A 21,394-nucleotide genomic window follows, 5' to 3' on the forward strand; every position below is an offset into this window, starting at 1 on the left:
TCTCAGCTGCTTTCCCATGCTACAAGCTGCAAGGGAGGTGGAGCAGCCAGGATATGAATTGGCACCCATATGGGATCCTGGCAAGGATGCAAGGCAAGGATTTAGGTGCTAGGCTACTGTACCGGATCCTGTATTTTATTATTATAGGTAATATAGATGTGGTATAAAGCACACAAGAGGATTTAAAAGATTATATTCAGTTACTGTGTCAATTTCTATGAGAGAGGAGCATCTTTAGATTTCAGTATCCACAGGAGGTCTGGGAAACCAACTCTCCTAGACTGAGAGGAGCGAATCTCTGAGGCTGAGATGTATTTCTCTTTTGTTTTGTTTTCCCTGCGAGGATTCCATGATACACATAGGAAAGACAGGGAATTTAAAAGGGATATAAAAATCTTCAGACATGTGCCTATTGTTGTTTGATGGGATATCTAGATAGAAATATTAAACTAATGAATGAAAATATTTTAATAACACTAAGCACTCTTAAGATGCCCTTAATTATACAATATGATCTTTACAAAACTGTGATACTTGCTCATTTGATTTTTTTGGCAGTGAATGAAATTTGTTCATTTTATTGTATTTTCATGTCATAAATACTCTTTCACTAGAAATATTTTGTTCTTACACTCCAAGTACTTTAAGAAGCTTCATAGACCAGTGTTCCTAATCTTTGTTGTATATGTGCAAAATCTACAACTTGCATATATTTCTCAATTCAAAATAAGTGGAAGATGTTAAAATATAAGTACTTTCCTTTATATTCATATATGTGAGTTGTGTAATAGACTTAATGAAAATCTAATTTTGTTTTATAATTAGAAGTATCCTTTGCTTAATGTGAACAGTAAGTATGTAGCCATGTCTGTGTGTTCTGTTCCAGACTATACAAGGACCTGTGGAATATGAGTGATGACAAACCCTTTCTATGCACTGCCCCTGGGTGTGGCCAGGTAATATATAAATTATTTTAAATCATGTTACGCATTTTCGCTTATTGAAACATTGATAATAAAATACGGTGTCATTTTCTGGCAATATTTTATATAATTTTAGAGTTATGATTAAAAAAATCTGGAAAAGTTGATAAGAGAATCTTCCTTTTTCCCCATTGGCGCACTTGAATTTTAGAAAGTTCTGTCTAATGTGGGGAGCTAGGGATGTCATCTGTTGCACCAGAAAAGTGATGACACTGGACAAAAATCCAGGGTGAATGTTTTACTGACTGAATTCTTAAGAAGTGAGCTGATATCTGTCTGCCACTATCACTGATGTAATCGTGTTCTTAAGTCTTTAATACAGAACGAGCATGGAAGCAGTTTCAGAAAGTAGTATTTCAGTTTTGTACACAGACAAAAAATCTATTAATCTGTTATTTATAGTTCTAATCTAATTTTAAAATAATTTAAACACTAAGGAAGAGTGTAAATGTATTTAATGTGTACTAAAATCACAACATACTCATAAGGTAATGAATCATATATAAGCAATGCAGTGCTCATTGGCTATTGGTTTTTTTTACTTGATATTTTAATCAGATATAATTGATACGTAATAAACCACATATGCTTAATATTATACAATGTATTAAATTTTAACATGCATATATGCTCATAAAACCTACACCCATGTACCATCCCAGAAGCTTCCTCCTGCCAGTTGTAATTTTTTTCATCCCTTACAAATCTGGTTATCACTGATCTGCTTTCTGTCACTGTATCTTTGTTTTCATTTTCCAGAATGCTATCTAAGTAGAACCATACAGTGTGTACATTTGTGTGTCTCCTTTCACATGTAATTTGAGATTCCTCATTGTTACATGATCAGTAGATAAAAGCTTTTTGTTGAAGAGTAATATTTCTGTGTTCCATAATTGGTTTATCCAAATGTAAGTTAGTGAATATTTGATTTATTTCCAGTTTTTGATTGTTATAACCAAAACTGGTATGAATGTTCATTTACATGTCTTTTTATGGTTGTAGGCTTTCATTTCTATTGGATTGATTACTAAGGAGTGCTGGAATTGTGTAGTAGATACATGTTTAACCTTTTAGGAAATTATCAAACTGCTTTACAAAATGGATATATCACTTTATATCCTAAAATAATTTAAGTCTTATGCCACATCCTTGTCAGGATCTGGTCCTGACAACCTTTTAAGTTTGAACCATTTTCTGTGTGGTAGGCTGATACCTCATTGCAATTTTAATTTGTATTTGATGGCTAATGAAAAGATGATCACTTTTTCCTGTGTTCGTTGCCGATTTAGTATCTTGTCTTTTATGAGGTGTCTTTTCAGATCTTTTGCTTGTTTTTTAATTTTTTTGAAAATTGGGTTGTCTTTTAATTTTGAATTGTAGATGATCTTTATATGCATTTTTATGAATAGATATTTCTAATTTTAATGAAATATAACATATTCGGTTTTTTTCTTTATGATTGTTGCTTTCTGTGACATAAACTTGTATACATTTAAGTCACAGATATTTCTTTTATTTTTACTAAAAGCTTGCTTTTTCATTTAGGTTTCTGTCTCATCTTGAATTTTCATTTCTGCTGTGACATTGGTGTTGAAACAGACTGTTTTTTACTGTATTTTTTCAGATATTCTAGCATCCGTGTTGAAAAGACTTTTCTTTCTCCTTGAATTACTTTGGCTCTTGTGTAGACGTAGATGTGTTTCTAGGCTTTGTATTCCCTTGCACTCATGTCTGTCAACTTTTATGTCATTACCACATGGTCTTGATTACTCTGCAGTTAGCATTCCAGGCAGGTGGGGTAAGTTCTCCAGTTCAGTTCTCCTTTTCTCAAGACTGTTCTGGTAGCTTTAATTTACAACTGGTAAGGGTATATTTATATCACGTTATGATAATTTATTTGTTGTCTACCGATGTTGAGCAGTGTAAAAGCAGAAGTTACCAGGATTGGTGCTATTAGCAACAGATTGGTCAGGGAAGGTATTTCTGATAAGGTGACACTCTGGATGGAGTCCTAACTCTAGACAGCCACCTGGCACAGCTCTAGTTGTGGCATTTGGGAAGTGAACCACCAAGTGGGAGCTCACTTCCTATATCTTCCTTTTTCCCAGTCTTGCTAATAATTAAATCTTTTAAGAATGATAGTTTTGGTTTCTTATAAGAACTTTGATGGAAAACTATTTTGACTTTAAGTTAAAAATTTTATTTTAAAATGAAGTGCTTTGATTGTCATTTATTGGATTAAAAAAGGAATTCTAAAAAGATTTTCTTTTAGTGAAGTGGTAAGTAACCTTAATCTAAGTAAATAGAGTAGTTTCTTCTAAAGCCATTGTGTCATGGAATATTTGTAATAATACATGATTAAAATTTATACTGTTTTTTAGAAAATTTTTAGCTTTACTTTTTTCATTTTTAACAGGTTCAATATAGTTCATAGATACAATTTCAAGAATATAATGATATTCCCTTTCTCCCTACCAGCCTGCCTCCTTTCCGTTCTCTCCCTGCTTCTCCCTTACCTCTCTTCTCTCTTTCTTTTAAGATAACTTATCTTCCAGTTGCATTACAGTTAAGGACTTAATGCTAGTGGTATGTTTTTAAATCAATTATGTGACCTAATGGTATTGTATATTGGGTTTCTCTGCAAATATTTGAAGTCTGATATGTATATACTAACAACAAATTCTTTTATAGTTTACAAACGGCTATTTCACTATTAATGGTGGTTTTACATGTTGTGGAAATGAATTTCCTTATCATTTTACTTATTTGGTCCGATTGAAAATCTTAACTATATTTTAAAACTTTTTGCCACAGCGTTTTACCAACGAGGATCATTTGGCTGTCCATAAACATAAACATGAGATGACACTGAAATTTGGTCCAGCACGTAATGACAGTGTCATTGTGGCTGGTTAGTATATGCTTTTATTAATAGCTTATATACATATTTCACCTGGAATGTGCACAATTTTTGTGTATTCTCTGTAAATACTTTAGTCTGGTGATATCCCAGTGACTTCATTTACAGTAAATGTTGACAACATGTATTTTACCCATTACATTTTCATGTTTCCTTCTGACCATTCATTTCACCTTTCTATGTGGTTTTCATGTAGCTTTCAGTATCAACTTCATGGAAGTTAATTAGAACTCTGAGAACATTCATGCCATCTATAAAATTTACAGTTTGCTAGTAATTGAACTAATATGTTTAGTCATTGTTTCTTTTAGCTGTCTTGTACCTGGTTTACAAGGCTGTGTGAAGATAGAAAAAGATGAACTTCTGGTAGAGAGCAAGACCTATTTTTACATTAGGATTTTGTTTCTTTTCATGCAAAACACTTGTCTTAGTAGCACACTATGAAAGGTGTCCTAAATTCACTTAGTGCTTTTTTGTGCATGTTGGCCCTACATACATGCAATATTGGCCAAGTAGACAATTATTTTCATAATATGTGAAAAGAGAAACCCAGTTCATGCATTGGTTTATTGTCATTTCATGCTGCATTACAGTCTACGTAAGTATTTATACACACATCTATGTACATGTATACAAAATATGTATAATTTTAGTGCATTTATATTTCTTATAAATAAGGATTGCTGTAGAAAATTTTGTAAGTTTTAGACATTTTTCTATCATAATTATGAATTTGCATATCATAAATACTGAAATTAACTCTAAGTTCTCTTTTCTCCTCTAAAACTTAAGTTACACTCTTTGTGAGTCTGGAATTACTAATACTAGTACTTTTAAACTGTAAGTGCATGCATCAAATTTTCATATCCAATAGTTGGGATAGATAGCACAGCAGATATTGGATGGTTTTTCCTGTGCTTTCAGTATCAAAACTTTTGTAATGAAATTGGGAATAACAAAAAGTACATAATTTATCAAAAATAATTTATGTTGGAAAGATACAGTTTCATAAATGAAAGGAAGCACAGAAGAATGAATAATGCATTTCTTTGCAGTTCTGTGTATCAGATAATTAGAACAACAAAAGGTAAAAAGGGAAATTCACCTTAGATATGATGGTCTCCTTTCTCTGAATCTCAGTGCCTGTTGTCTTTAATATTTTAACTCAAAAATATTTTGAATTTGCTTTCTAGAAATTATTTTACTATTTATATAAATACATAATTTATAATATGAATTGGAATAGAAAACATAGTACATTGAAACACAGCACGTGATGATTTTACTAACATGTTGACTAGCATTCATTACATGATGTGTGCAGGATGTTTGATGATCAGTAGCCATATACAATCTGCATGTAGCACAATGTGTCTGTGTTGGTATTTTAAGTCTGACAGTTCCAGTAGTCATTAGTAAAAGTGATTTGTGCTTACATATTTTAAGACTTCATTCTGTTTAACGTAAGCTTGCTAAAGGGCTTAGGGAACCTTTGAGTTTGAGATGGGTCAAATTTATGTTTGACATCAATTCAGTCATGAGGTACTTATGCTGATATATATACTTAGGGTCCTTAATGTAATATGATTTTGGAGATAGGAGTAGGATGCAGGCCAAAGACAAACTGATGGGCAGCACTTCTGATGATGATTAGTGACCAAGCCAGGCCTGACCTGAGGTCTGTCTACTGAATAGGAAAAATGAGTCCCATTGGTGGCTATTATGTTTTCATGTAGTAAAAATGTTAATACTCTGTATATGTTACGGTCAAAGGTAAACTAGTAGTTACCACTGCGGGACACAATGGTTAACAAGTATGCTCATTTTGATGTCATAAATGAGCTCATGAGTGTTCTTTTCTAAACCTGAAGAGATAATCCTTAGTAGAATACCTTTTTCCTTTTTTCTCTTTTCTTTTCTTCCTTCTTTCTTCCTTCCTTCCTTCCTTCCTTCCTTTCTTTCTTTGGAGGGAAGGAAGGGGAAGGGATTAGGTTAGATTCTTAACCTATAAAATTGATGCCCTAAAGTAGAGAAAACAGAATTTGAATATGTTACCACTCTAGTCAGTATAAACAAACAGCTTTGGAAATAATACAACTAAACCCAAATTCTTAAATTTTTCTTTCTTTGAACACTGTCTTTAACTGACATTTGTTCTGTAAACAATACATATATACACATAAGCTGCAATTTGAAGTACAGCTTAAATATTTTAAGTTCCAAAAATGTAGTTAATTATTCTTCTATTGCCTAAAAATTAACTAAAATGTTATTTAGACATTCTGTATAACTCAAGCCAAGCTTTTAAAATGCATCAAAATTGAATAATAGATCTAGTAAATACTAATATGGAGAGGTTTGTTTTGTTTTTAAGGCTTTCACTTTCTTTTTCTAACTTTAATATCTACCTAGTACAAATATGTTTTACTTTAAGTTTGCTTTCATGATGTATTATGAGAGTCTAGCAAAAGTGCCAAGTTAAAGTGCATATGCATACTCTTAGTCTAGTATTCCCCAACTACATGTATTGAGACAATAATTTTTAATGCCAAGTTTTGAAAAAGTTCTTATCACTGTTTTAGACAATAGCGGTTTATCTCTTGAGTAGATGCTTTGCCATTCTACTCAGAGGGAGGGTCTGGAGAGGTGGACTAAGAGCAAAAGAGGACTTCTTTCATACTTTGTGTTCTCGAAGTTGGAAGAAATACCTGGAAACGCAGCATAAATTTAACAGAATTTTGTTTGCTTTAAAGGGAAGAGGTCATTGCAAAGAGAGCATTAACAACTGTGACTGAACCAGTCCTGCTAATTTGTTAAATTATTGTATTTTAGCTTCTTGATATGGACAATATTTAAATCTGTGTGATTATTTCTTGACATTTATTTCAGATCAGACCCCAACACCTACAAGATTCTTGAAAAACTGTGAAGAAGTTGGTTTATTTAATGAGTTGGCAAGTCCATTTGAGAATGAATTCAAGAAAGCTTCAGAAGATGACATTAAAAAAGTATGTTGTTAATCATGAGATTAAGAAAGTACTTTTAGTAGAGGTGTTGCTAGCATATACTTCAGACTTTCTTACCGTAGGCTTGGTGATTGTGTTTGAATTTGTGGTATTTCTTTATTGTTTACATTTTAGATGCCCCTAGATTTATCTCCTCTTGCAACACCCATCATAAGAAGTAAAATTGAGGAGCCTTCTGTTGTAGAAACAACTCACCAGGATAGTCCTTTACCTCACCCAGAATCAACGACCAGTGATGAAAAGGTGAGTGATGTTTGCAATAGAAATAGAAACTAAGGGGGAAAAGTTGGTACCCAAGTAAAGTTTAGTACTTAATGTGTAAAAGCCTGTGAATAGCCAACTGTTTCAGGGAAGATTCCCCCTTTTCAGGAGTTGGAAACCTTTTTTCTGCCATTTGGATATTTATAATATTTGTGGATCATACAAAATTATCAGTGTACAAACTGGTCTTCTGTAGACTTGTTGAATTTCAAGTCTCACTAGTGGTTGCCGTGGCAGGGCTGAATGAAATGATTTCACAGGCCTTATGTGATCCTCGGCCTGGCTGTTACCCACCATGTTGTAAATAATCAACTTAGAAAGAAATTGTAGGGGAGAATAGTTATGCTAGGTAAAGTTTGTTTTGAAAGGGGAATGTAAATGTGTCACTTAACTTAGTTTTTCTGAATTTACTGGTTAGTTACTTTTAGATGAAATTATTTAAGTTTATGGAGAAATTTATTTTGATGAATAGTTCAATATGAATGTTTGATTTTTTTTTTCATGACATACCTTCTTCATGAGTTTTTTTTGAAGATTTCTGGTATCCAAGGATTTCAAACCAACAGCTTAATTATCTAGTAAGTTATATGAACAGTGATTATGTAGGATTTCAAAGGGTAAAGAACTGGTTATTCTCATCTGTGGATATTGAGTAGCTGCAACTGAGACGATGATACCATCCGGAGGACCCTCTAACCTGGGACCACATGGGCCACAGTTGTGGTTATGGGTACTACTTGATTAGTTTTTTGTTCGTGAGCACATAGAAAGTGCACCTATTTAGGAGTACCATGTGTTTACAAATAAGGACAAATGGGACATAAAAAGAGATGATATTCTTATATGTTTTTCCTAAAGCCATAATTTTTTGGACTCCACCTACCATGGCTGAGCAGTTACTTATGAAGAAATACAGTTGTAGTTTTGTGTCATTGAACAAATGGGACATGTTCAGTTGATGATATTTTTTAACGTGTGAATATCATAGAATGTGCATTCATCAACCTATACACATAGGCTGTTGGTGGCATAGCCTACACATAAAAGATATGTAGAATTACCTGTTTCTTCAGTAAATTAGCCTGACTTGCTATAGTTTTTTACTCCATAAACTTTGGGATTTTTTTTTAACTTTTTTATTGTTTCTAGTAATAGTTAATGTGAAACACATACTGTGCAATTATATAAATATTCTCTATATTCTTATTTTATAAGACTTTTTTTTTTTTACTATTTATTCTTGTTTGCTTTTTAACTTTTCTGTTAGAATACAGACACATTAGCCCAGGCACCATATCAAAATCATTAGTATCACTGACATCACCCTTCACATCTTATCCCATTACAAAGTCTTTAGGTGGAGTAACATACATGGGACTGTCATTTCCTGTGATGATAGCAATTTCTTCTGTCTGAAGTAACTTCTCACCTAGGAATTTGATCTTACAGGTTTTTTTTTTAAGTTATTTTTCTTTTCATTTTATTCTTCTGATTTTAAAAGCATGCTCGTATAAACACTGGAACAATAGAAACAAATGAGGTGGCAGGTATTGTGGCACATCAGGTGAAACCAGCACTTGGAATCCACCCCGTCATGGAGTACTGGTTTGAGTACCAACTACTTTGCTTCCAATACAGCTTCCTGCTAAGGCACCTAGGAGGCAGCAGATGATGGTTTAAGTAAATGAATCCTTAGCTTTTAACTTCTGCCCGAACCAACCCTGGCTATTGCATACATGCTTAATACCTGTACCTTATGTTATCATTATCTTCATATATTTAATTCTGTTGGTTTTGAACATAAATTTTTTTCCACATTGTTATAGTTACTAACATTGCTATAAAATCCTTGAGATCCACCTTCTTAGAAAACATTTCAATCCCTCCACACAGTTTTTCACTGTGGCTGCTTCAGCACCATTTTGGAGGCATTCCTTTTTTCCATATTCCTCAGTCACTCAGGACTCCCACTGGGTAGATCATAGCTATGGTAAGTTGTAAAAAATCAGCTCTGAGCCTATTCCTCAACTGATGCCATCCGGACCCTATATTTAAAGCACATCTCTAGGGGCTGGCACTAATCCTCCACCTGCAATGCCAGTATCCCATGTGTACCAGTTCATGTCCCAGCTGTTCCATTTCCTGTCCTGCTTCCTGCTTAAGCGTGCAAAAGCAGCAAAGGAAGGCTCCAATCCTTGGACCCCTGTACCCATGTGGGATATCCAGAGGAGACTCCTGGCTTCAAAGTTCAGAATGGCTAAGCTCTAGCCATTGCTGCCACTTGGGGAGTGAACCAGTGAGTTGAAGATCTTTCTGCGTCTTTCCTTTTCTGTGTAAATCTGATAAAAATGAAAGAAAATCTAAAAAAAAAAGTCTGTGCTGGTAACATAAATTTAAATCAACTCCATCTAGATACTTCTATGTTTCGTAGACTTCTTAAACTTCAGACATCTGTTAGAGCCCTAATTTGTTCTCCCATTTTGTTCATCTTGATAAGTTTGCTTTTTCTTCCTAGTTCCTCAAGCCAGGAGTTTAGGGAGCATCCTAATTCCTTCTTTTTGTTCACACTAAAAGCAACAGCAAAGTTTATGAGCCCTACTTGCAAAATATATGTCAAATTTTGTCCTCTTCAGTTTGTGTTCAGTGTCACCACTTTGAGCATCATCTTTTATTTGGAGTATTAGCAGTCAGCTTGGCAATTGGACTTCCCACTTCTATCTCCTTTGCCATTTTAATTTTATTCTTTAGCATTTACCCTTTGTGATCTGGATTATCTGCCTACACATGTACCACTCTGCTGAGTTCATCATCCATTACTAGCTTTTTATTTTATGTTCTTCACCCTAAAGTGTGTTATTCTTTATCCTTTTGGTTTGATATAAATGCCATTGTTGAGAGCTACCTCCTCTCACTGTTTCCTCCAGTTCCACCAACTCTTTTTCTCAGAGATCTTTCACTGTCTTACCATGTTGCATTTATTATTCTATAACATTTATTAGTCTGTTATTTTCTTGTTTGTTTCCTATTTACTGTCTCTATCATCTCTTGTTCCATTAGGATGTAAGTTCTCAAACATGTTAAATAAGTGCAGCTATAATAGGACTAGTTTATCCTTCCGGTATAATTTGTAAAATTTAAAAGTAAGTGGTAGCATAAAAGCATATTCAGAAGATCACAGGAGACTAACTTTTATACTAACTGGTTAAGAAATTTCAGATAAGATACTTAATCTCTGTGTTTAGTTATCTGTTAAACTCGGGTGAGTTTAACTTGAGGTTACTGGCTACATCACAAATTCTAGCTTCCATGATTTGGATTGTCCTCATTCTTGTTTTTATTACTGGATTTATTACTTGATTTTTTTGATATTGAGAAGTTTTTGCTATAGAAAGAACAGCCTACCTCAGATTAGCAAACAGTTTAACATTCTGTCATTGGCTTTGTTTTAATCATAGTACAGTCTGTCTGGACCTGTTTTCTCTTTGTACAGTAAAATGAGGATGAGACCCAGGCAGTCTTTTCTGGATTCTAAGTTTTACAATCCACGGGAATGGATTATATTTTTACTTTTTCACTAATATTCTCACAGAATCATTGCCAAATAATTAACCTAACATAGTTATGAATTTACAGTAAAAATGAGCTGTCCTTGAAAAAAAATGTTTTTTTAAAATTAGGGTTTTTATTAATTGAATATTGCCTTTGAACCTTTACAGCTATTTCCAAAACTTCCTTTTAGTTTTTTCAGATAGCAGTTTACTTTGAGTGCTTAAGCATTACCCTGTGGATGTGTTCACAAGTGTGTGTGTATATTGTATTCACTAAGAAAAATGAATGAATGTCATTTTAAATGCCACCCTTTGGTTCTCTCAAACAGGAAGTACCATTGGCACAAACTGCACAGCCCACATCAGCTATTGTTCGCCCAGCATCATTACAAGTTCCCAATGTGCTGCTTACAAGTTCTGATTCAAGTGTAATTATTCAGCAGGCAGTACCTTCACCAACCTCTAGTACTGTAATCACACAGGCACCGTCCTCCAACAGGCCAATTGTGTAAGTGATGGCTCTTCTGCCTTCCCGCTGTCTCAGACAGAAATATGAAATTTCACAAGATGACATGTCTTTCAGTTCTTGAATGAAATTTCTAGGGCCCACCAGCAGTTAAATTACCACTATCCATATCGCAATTCAAGTCCTGAATACTCCACTTCCAGTCCAGCTTTCTGCTAATGTGCCTGGGAAGGCTACACAAGGTGTCCCGAGTATTTGGATGCCTGCCACTCCTGTGGAAAGATCAGGATGGCATTCCTGGCTCCTGCCTTTGGCCTGTCCTAGCCCTGGCTACTGTGGCCTTTAAGGAGTTAATGAATCGATGGAAGATGTTTGTGTCTCCACCTCTGCCTCTGCTTCTCCCTCTCTGCATCCCTCTGCCTTCCAAATAAATAATAAGTCTTTTAAAAAATAGTAGTTCCTATGACCTCTCTGGTAAGAATTTTTCTCATCTTGCAAACTGGAATTTGCTCCCATTTTTTTTAAACACTGATACACTCACAATACATTTAAGATTTAATTAATGGTAATTTGGTTTTCGCAGCTTGTAATGCTCATGAAATTTATTTGTAAATGCTATAATAATAGAAGTAAAAATGTCACTGTGTTTTTAAGAGATGGTTGCTATGAATCTGTTTCCTTTCTTTTCGCTTCTTTTGTTTTCCTTAGCCCTGTGCCAGGCCCATTTCCTCTTCTGTTACATCTTCCTAATGGACAAACCATGCCTGTTGCTATTCCTGCATCAATTACAAGTTCTAATGTGCATGTTCCAGCTGCAGTCCCAGTAAGTTACAAATTTAGACTGTTTAAATTTTTATAATGAAACTGGCCTGTATTAAGTAATTAGAAGTAGAGCTGAAACTACTTGGTTGACTTCTGAAGCTGAACTTAGGAAAGTACGTTTTAATGGTAAGTGGTAGTTATTCATTGCTATTTGCTTAATAGCCTCTGTGATTCAAGGGCACATAGTTCAGTAATCTTGCTTTCCTTGTTTTTTTTTTTTTTACATCAATATCTTCACTACTTATTCACATTTTAATTGACTAAATTTGCAAAATTCAGATTGACATCTTCATCTAAATTATTTATGACATGACAATTTTTTAATCTGTTATTCTCCTCTGGAAATCTTATTCCAAGCTTTAGATATTGTGTAATTATATAAAATGATAACTTTTTCTTGTAGATACATATCATTGGTCAGTACATTGTAATCATTTATGATATACTTTTTTGAGCTTATTTTTAACAGCCTACTTACAATAGCATTCCACACTGTTGGTGAGGTTTTACTTCCAGGAATATAGTAAAACTACACTTTTATATTTTAAGAATTCACTAATTCTTCCAAGTGATCTAAATATCCAAAATTAACATTGAGGTAATACATCTTTTTCATACAGACTTTGCTTACAAAATGCGTCCTTGAAAGATTTTTTAAAGACTCATAGTATGTCTGCTTCTTCATTTATGAGGGAAGAAATTTTATTACCATATATTTAAGATGACTTGGTTATTCTGTTAAATGTACCTGTGATGAAAGCAACTGGATATGAAAGATACAGTTTATATAATAACTGTCCTTTCAGTGGAAAGACAAATAAAATATAAAGGGGTAAATTATTTGAGAAATTACTACACTTTGGTTTTCAGTGTAAATTATGTTAATATATTGAAAACCTGTTTTAGAAAATGTTTTTATAAGATTTATTGTTTATTGTAAAGGCAGAGTTAAGATGTTCCATCTGCTGCTTCATTCTTGATGTGCTTGGGGTTGGGCCAGGCCGAATTTGGGCCACAGGCTTCTGCCCTGTGGTCTGCCATGTGGATGCAGGGCCCGAAGACTTGGACCACAAGCAGGGAGTCAGATTGAGAGTGGAACAACCAGAACACAATCGTATCTGTAAGAGATGCTGGCACTGCAGGTGGAGGCTTAGCTTACTATGCCACTGTGCCGGACCTAGGAAATCTATTTTAGAAAAGCAAGGTGTATTGGGAAATTGTTTTTATAACTCACTGTCACAAGGTTTAACCTTGTTGAAATCAAAGTGAAAGTGTGACAACAGCCTATAAAATCACCAGGAGTATGATGTAGATATATAATCAAGCAGAAATAGACTTATAGTGGTCTGTTATAAAATCTTAAAGTGCTGTAACAACCATTGTACCAATGAAATACAAATCTTATTTTGAAGGTATTCTCCAGCAATTCTCCTTTGCATTTTCTTTGTGTAGCTTGTTCGGCCAGTCACCATGGTGCCTAGTGTTCCAGGAATCCCAGGTCCTTCCTCTCCCCAGCCAGTGCAGTCAGAAGCAAAAATGGTAAGCAGGTTTTTATTCTGTAACTCTCTCAAGCCTGTTCTGAATGTGTTTTTTTTTTCCATAAAAAGTTGTTTAAAATGCAGTTTATATCACATTTTTCAAAAGTTATGGACTCTGGCCGTGCTGTAGAAAGAAAATTGGTGAAGAAAAGCTTCCAGTCAGTATAGTTAGTAAGTGCCACTTGTTAGTGGTAGTAAAATAAATTAGGTAAATTGGGAGTAAAGTTACTGTTTCTGATTGATTTGGTTTCTTGCTGTGACTTTTTACACAAGCTCTTTCTCCTCCTGCTGGAAGCCAGGGGTATTACAGCTGATCTTAGATCTGATCACCAGTACAGTGCTGAAATAAGTGGTTGTACAGGTTTTTTTTTTTCCAAACTTGCAAATAGAATTCATATAGTCAAGCATTTGTGTATGATACATAAAATGAAAATCACATGTTTTTCTGTTGTGCTTCAAGTACTAATAAATTAGTGTTATTTGAAGAAATAAGCTGTAGTAGGAATTGAAAGACATGTGTTTTAATTTTAATCCATTTCTGCTATTCACCATCTTTAATCAATCCACTGTAACTTTTCTGAAATATATTCCTCATCTACAAAGTAAATGGATTAAGCTTTCATGTCCATGGCCACACTTAGCCCTATAAAACTTCCTGATTTTCTTGGTGTAATGTCTGAAGCTACTACTAAGAACTAATAATGTTAGTGAAATAAAATGCAGGCTAATTCTTAATACATTTTTATTTTCTTAGGAAATCAGTGCATAAGTGATTATTAGATAATGTTTGTTTCAGTTCTTCTCCAGGTACCAAATTGGTAACATAAATTTTTACACATGAAAAATTATGTATTGCAAGACTTTTAAATTATTTGCACTCCTTTGGTGCAAATAATAGGAAAACTTATCTAACCATCTGTTGCATAGGGAACCCTTTTCTACCAAGGACCATTTGAATGTTTAGAACATTTTTCATTGACTATACTATACTTAAACATTACCATGCTGTAGTTTTATCAGATTTCAAGTGCCACCTGCAGTTGCCTGGCAGAGCCAGACAGATGATTTCTCAGGTTTTATATGATTTGTGAGGTGGTATTCCCAATCCTGACTTCTAAATGAACAAGTAGTTGAGAAGTGTAAAATCACTTTAGATTCTGTAAAGGTTTATTTAATTAATTAAAATTCAGAGTTCCAGAGAGAGTTAGAGACAGATCTTCCATCCTCTGGTTCACTCCTCAGGTAGCCATGACAACAGGACTGAAGCAGGCCGAAGCCAGGAGCTGGGCGCTTCATCTGGGGCTCTCACGTGGATGGCAGAGGCCTAAGCTTTTGAATCATCTTCTGTGCTTTTCCTAGGCCATTAGCAGGGATCTGGGTTGAAAACAAAATAGACAGAAAGTGAACTGTTGACCACATGGGATGCTGGCATTTGAGGCATTGGCTTTGCCTACTATGCCACAACACCAGCCCCTGGTTATCAAGCACAGTGAAAAAGAACATAAAAACCCAAGAGAGTAGGGATGAGATGCATGCATTTGGCCAGCATTTAGGATAGTGGTGATGATCAAATGTTTGGTATTCTTACTACCCAGGAGAGAAGCTGCAAAGATTCTGGCTCCAGTTCTGTCCCAGCCCAGGTCAGCCATGATCGGTATTTGGAGAATGAACTGGCAGATGGGAACTTTTATCCTTAGTCTCTTTTAGATACATAAATACATACATTTTTAAATGTTTATTTATTTATTTTCATGTACTTTAGAGGCAGAGCAGTAGAGACAGAAAAGAGAGAGAAAATAAGTTTTAAGATGAAGAACAGATAAAAGAGATGACAATGCCCTTAGGACACCTGAATCTCATATTAAGAGTGTTTGGCTTCAGGTCTTAGCTTCATTTCCAATTCCAGCTTCCTGCTAATGCACACCCTAGAACGTGACAGGGGATGCCTCATGTACCCAAGTCCTTGTCAACTAGGAGACTCAGGTTGAGTTCCAGCCTCCTGGCTTCAGCCTAGCCCAGCCCAGCCCCAGCTGTTGTGGCAAGTGAGAAGTGAACCAACAGTTGGAAGATCTTTCAGATAAAGGAAGGGAAGGAGGGAGAAAGAAAGGAAGGAAGGAAAAGAGAAAGAAAAATGTATAATAATAATAATAAGGCGCAAGGGGAAAATTTGTTACATCATTCATTGTGTGTTTGGATCAGATTTTTGGTGATATTAAGGTGACTTTTCTTCACCCGATAACAAAGGAGCTTCTGTAGAAATGTTTTTTATACTTTGTGTTAAACATACCGATTAATGGAAAATGCAGTTTAATTTGCCACACAGTGACTATAGATTAAGCAGAAATATAAAAACATCATATGTTTACATATTGAGTAGGCTTATGTTAATTCAAAAGGAACAAATTCAGTTCAAGGAATTACTTTGGATTCTTACAGTAGACCGTATTGCTATAAACCATTAAACAGAACTCTAACCAGAATATTTTCTTCTTTTAGGCTGCTAGGAAATTGAGTTAAGAATAATAGTGTTATAATACGTGTATGTTAAAAACTTAAAGCAGTAACTTTCTTTAAGTTTATGTATGAACAACAATCACTGGTCAAAGACCCACAAATAGCATGGAGAGTCACAGAATGCTCCACTAAAATTTAACAATCCAATTAACTATCTTGTTAGAATCTTTCCAGTATAAAAAAAAGCCGTCTTAGGTGATTGCTTGTTTCATTGACATAATAAACAAGAGTGTCCAATTGTGATTAAGTAAAGAGACTTTGAAATTGCTTAAAACTAAAATCATCTATTAAATATTTGAAATGGAAATCCACGGGGAATCTATTTCTTAGTCTGCAAATTATTTTGAATACTTTTAGAGCATAAAATGCCAAATAGTTACAGTTTATTTGTAAGTTTGAAGTTAAAACATCAGTGTCATCAATGTATTAGGCTTCCAAGATCTCAGTGGACTTACCAAATGGAAAGCGTGTCATCCCAACTGCAGAAAGATGTGTTGATTTGTATCCCATGCACAGAGCTTTCTTAATGAGCAGAAGAATGATTCTAGAACTTGGTTCTTTCCTATAACAGAATTCCAGAAACAAACTCACCAAATGCCTGATTCCCAACTCACACATCATATCAGGGATGAAAAACCTGTTTTCTGCCAAAGACTATTTGGATGTTGGTAACAGCATTCATGAACCGTACTAAAGTATCAACTTCGAAATAAGTCTACCATATATTTACAGAATTTCATATCCCACCTGTGGTTACTGTGGCAGGGCCAGATCACTTTTTTTTTTTTTTTGCAGGCCTTACACAACTGGTGGGCTGGATATTCCCCCAACCCTGCCTAGATTCTTATTAATTATTAAGCATTTCTTCTGCCTGTTCACCCAGCCCCAGCCCCCAGCCCACTCCATACCTATCATTTCTTTTTTACTGTTTCAGTTGGATTTTGTATTGCTGGTGGTGCTACTAGTTTTCGGCTCTGAAAATATTTTAAACAGGATGATTTTGGAGTTCTTCATCTTTGTCAAAAACTTATTTGACCTTTGCAGTCACAATCTGCTAGTGACATACTGTGTAGTATAGTTGTTAATTATGCTAAAGTGACTTGTGGTTGAAAAATAATGTGAGAGCAACGCCAGATTAGAAGAGCTGGAGAGAAATGTATCTTGTATGCTGGGATAACCAATGGTGCCTTTAGTATTACCTGACTTACATGTCAGATGCTTATAGGAAAATGTTATATATGTATCATGCTTTTGCTTATTGCAAATACTAAAATAAGACATTTGCTTTTGTTTCACTACAGGAAAACATTTCAGCTTTTTTTTCAAATAACAGTTTTTTTAGCCTTTGGAAAAGTAAGAATATGATAAAGAAATGGGGATGAGGCCCCACAGACACAAAATTATGTAGTACTTTTTAATGGTACAGAAAAATTGCGTGACCTGCTGTTTTATACAGAGTTACATCATACCTTGCCAGATTGTTTTAGGTGTTAATCATCTGGGAGTTTTGTTCAAGAAGGTTTAGGAAAGTAAGGCATCATTGCTTTAAGACTTGTGTGACAAACTGAGAAATATCCTTGCACACAGCAGGCAGCCAGTAGGTTTTCTGCAGGGGTTTCTATCAAGAGCTAGCAGAGGGCATCCTGGCAAATGTTCAGAAACCTGCATTAACTTGGTTGGGGCCCTGCATGGAACCTCATGTTCAGCAGAATTCCTCTGACCTGCCTCTGCATGCCAAGCTAATCAGCAAACACCTAATGAGCCCACTCCATAGAAACAGACCCTCTTCCAACCTCCTTCATTTTCATATGTTCTCTGGGGGTGGGGAGACAAGACTTCATGAGGACTGATGATGCTGCAAAGACCACAATAATGATAATTAACTTGCTGAATTTAGAAGATTATGCTGTTAATTAGTTGCAAAATAAAGATAAGTAATAGAGCAGCAGATGGTAGGATAACACCCAGGAGAAGGAGGGTTATTACTCCGATGAGCTTTTGTGGCAGACATGAAATATGGATCTGACTTTTTCATAAATTGTTTTTCCAAAAATTTCTTTTTTTCTTTGAACTATGATGGAGTAGTTTGTTCCTTCCAAGTTCTGACAGATGTGAAAAAAATTATTTTCAAGGGTGCAACATAGACAAATTAATTTTTAGCAGATCACCTCTTAATGTGGATGTATCAAATTGATCAGTATAACAAACTACTCATGTTTGAATTGACACAGTTTACATCTCTAGGAAAGAAAAGTTTTTAATATAGTAGCTAAACTTTACATGATTAAACAGTAACTGTAAATAATATTAATGTATTAGTATACTTCTTAGTAATGTTTTCTTTAAAATGTTGTGTGCCTTTATATTTAAAATAGGCAGATTTCATTGAATGTGTTGGAAAGTGCACCCTTTAAAACTAATTTCTCTACATATTCATCTTGTATTAAATTTCTCTATTGAGAAAAAGTATCAATTTTTAAAATATCATTGTTTGTTCTTTAAGATACTCTTTAGCAAATTTACAAGGGCAAATAATGTCCTTATGTTAATTATAAAATCTGTGAATGAAAAAGACAACTTTTTTTCACCTAACTCATTTTAAAATGTTTTAGATTACAAACGTTTTTACACTATGGAGCTATGTTAATTAACTCTTAGAAACATTTTCTTACATTTTATACTCTGGCACAGTTTTGGAGTCAGATTCATTGTAACAGCATGGAGCAAACATTAGCTCTCCCTCACTGGATGAGTGCTGTATACCCTTGGGCAGTCAAGGGGGGTAGTAAATGAATACTGGTGCTGTTGTTAAGTGCTCTGTGAGGTAGTCATGTTCCCCTCTGACCACTGTTTGGGAGAGTGATGTTTATGTACTTCAGACTCCCCTAGGTACAGTTACTGTATTTCATTAATTCTAAGAGTTAAGGTCTTGATTCTGAAACTTTAAATGCTCTTCCATTCTGTTTTCTACCTAAGGACTTAAGAATGTTTCACCAGTACGTAATTTACAAAGCCTTACATCTCAGCTTTTAATTGTATTTATGCACAGTGTTTAGGCTGAAAAGCAAGCTGCATCTAGTCTATTTTGATCTCTAATAGTCGACTTATAAACTATGCCTCTCTGCAGCCTGACCATTTCTCTGGACTCTTCTCCTGGACTCTGTTTACAATGTCCAGACCTGTGAATTTCTGTCTTTGTATGAAAACATTCTTCTTGATCATTTCCCTAAATATTCTAATCTGATGCCAGTGAGCTACTTATTTGAAAATTCCTGTAACTTAAGTTTCCATTCGTCAGCTTCCACATTGTCTAATCAGTTACTTGCTTTCTAATTTCCTGTCTCCTAGCTACTGAAACAGGGTCTTCAGAAAGTTCATGGGAATTACGTATTATGAACAAACCATGCTGACATTTCATTTTTTTTGTACCAAAATAACCTCACCTTTCAGTTCTGCCAACTTTTTCTGTGATACCTTAGAAAAAAAGAAGACAGGAAGGAAGGAACTAGCGATCTTGTCTATATTGTGAGAAATACAAAGTATGATGTGGTCTTTAACATATTTTACATGCTAAATACATCTGTGGCCAAACCAGTGCTTAAGACGCCTCCTAAGAACAATTATAAAAATACACGAGGGTAGAAACTCATCTGATTCTTGGGCTTCCCCCCGGAAACTATCCACTAGCATCCAGGTGTCATTACGGGCTGGGGTGAAGTTCTTGTTGCCATTTTATATATGTTTTTTTAAAGCAATCTGGACAAAATGCGTTCTAGTGAGAAGATAAATGTAGAGGGCAAATTTTTAAATTGTAAATTTTTGTTTCTAAAGTTTGTTGAATTGCTATGAAAGCAGTTATACTGGAATTGATTGGAGACCTTCTTCAAAAGCTTTTCTCTGCCACATTTTTTTTTTTAATACTCAGGAAGGAAGAAAGGCATGATTGCTAAGAATTGGTATTATTTGCATTTAATATTCCAGATTTTTGTTTGTTTTTACTTTTGGGAAGTTTGAGAAATAGTGGGAGGACGCAGTGTGTTCTTACACCATCGTTTCTTTTCTGTAGCCTCCCTTTTCCCAATTATACACCTGAGGCTGGATCTTTTTTTTTTAAGATTTATTTTTTTTTATTTTTTTTTTTAAGATTTATTTTTATTATTTTTTCATTGGAAAGGCAGATATACAGAGAGGAGAGACAGAGAGGAAGATCTTCCGTCCGATGATTCACTCCCCAAGTGAGCGCAACGGCCAATACTATGCCGATCCGAAGCCAGGAGCCTCTTCCGGGTCTCCCACGCGGGTGCAGGTTCCCAAAGCTTTGGGCCGTCCTCGACTGCTTTCCCAGGCCACAGGCAGGGAGCTGGAAGGGAAGTGGGGCTGCCGGGATAGAACTGGTGCCCATATGGGATCCCGGGTGTGCAAGGTGAGGACCTTAACCACTGCGCTACCACTTCGGGCCCCTGAGGCTGGATCTTAAGAAAATGTGACAAACATTATCTCTGACTCAGATTTTTGTAATAGCATTTATTTTGGTCTCAGGATGCAGTAACACCATCTCCGTTTTTAAGAGCAGTCTCAGCAGTAGTAGACATAGGTTGCTCAGCTGCCTGAAATCTCTTTCATTGCTGAGATGCTACAGTGTTATTAGTTTGTAGTGATTACTTCATATTTATAGATCCTAACAGTAAAAGTACCTTAAAATTTACAAGTTCCCATTCTCCTCAAAACCCACTCCTGTCTTTAGCAAGTGTGTTTCTTGTGTACCTGGATAGCAAATCAATATACCAAATGTTAAAAGGGATATATGAAGATATAAAACAACCTCTGTTCTTGACAGTTTACTGCCTGGTTGGGAGATAAGGTAGTCACGTATGACAGTTTTGGAGATAGGATAAGAAGCTTCATTCTAATTGCATCTTATTGGAGGTAAGTGCTAAGTGTGTAAAGCCTCTTTATAACACTAGATCTGTCATATTCTCAAAGTCAGATAGAATTCTGTTTACTAGCAAAACAGAATATAAGAATCTGATTAAAGGGATAGACTTGGTATTAAATCTTGGGACAGGGAAGATCTAGCGGCAAAATATCCAGCTATAGCAGCACTGTGACCTAAAAATGCAACCTGGAGTCATTGTCCATGGAAGTACTATTGGCATCAAACAATCTGGAAAAGAGGGTTAGGTCTTAGAATACGGATGGAGCCTAACAAGGTTGGGATGTAAGGGACAGGGATGAACTGAAGGAGAAAAGGTGAAGGGAAGCTAATGATATGTTGTTGCTTTAGTTGAGCCAAGGTAGTTATTTCCTGTTAACAAT

The 21,394-nt window shown here is 35.1% G+C and overlaps 1 protein-coding gene across 14 annotated transcripts in view; it reads left to right on the forward strand.

Moving 5' to 3' along the window:
* Positions 1–21,394, forward strand: part of LOC121168141 (cyclic AMP-dependent transcription factor ATF-2) — an 86,722-nt gene that overhangs the window by 44,221 nt on the left and 21,107 nt on the right. For 6 of the 14 annotated variants that reach the window (XM_040997946.1, XM_040997958.1, XM_040997947.1 and 3 more), the window contains 7 exons: positions 887–956; positions 3,798–3,894; positions 6,793–6,911; positions 7,044–7,172; positions 11,068–11,246; positions 11,913–12,027; positions 13,479–13,565. In XM_040997946.1, the coding sequence (XP_040853880.1) occupies positions 887–956; positions 3,798–3,894; positions 6,793–6,911; positions 7,044–7,172; positions 11,068–11,246; positions 11,913–12,027; positions 13,479–13,565 (796 nt within the window). Of the gene's footprint in view, positions 1–886; positions 957–3,797; positions 3,895–6,792; positions 6,912–7,043; positions 7,173–8,178; positions 8,182–11,067; positions 11,247–11,912; positions 12,028–13,438; positions 13,566–21,394 lie in introns of those variants that run through there. The other 8 variants (XM_040997953.1, XM_040997952.1, XM_040997959.1 and 5 more) reach the window with 4 other exon arrangements.

The sequence above is a fragment of the Ochotona curzoniae genome, unplaced genomic scaffold, assembly GCF_017591425.1.
Source record: "Ochotona curzoniae isolate NIBS_2020 unplaced genomic scaffold, NIBS_Ocur_1.0 patch61, whole genome shotgun sequence".
Classification (NCBI taxonomy): Eukaryota; Metazoa; Chordata; class Mammalia; order Lagomorpha; family Ochotonidae; genus Ochotona; species Ochotona curzoniae.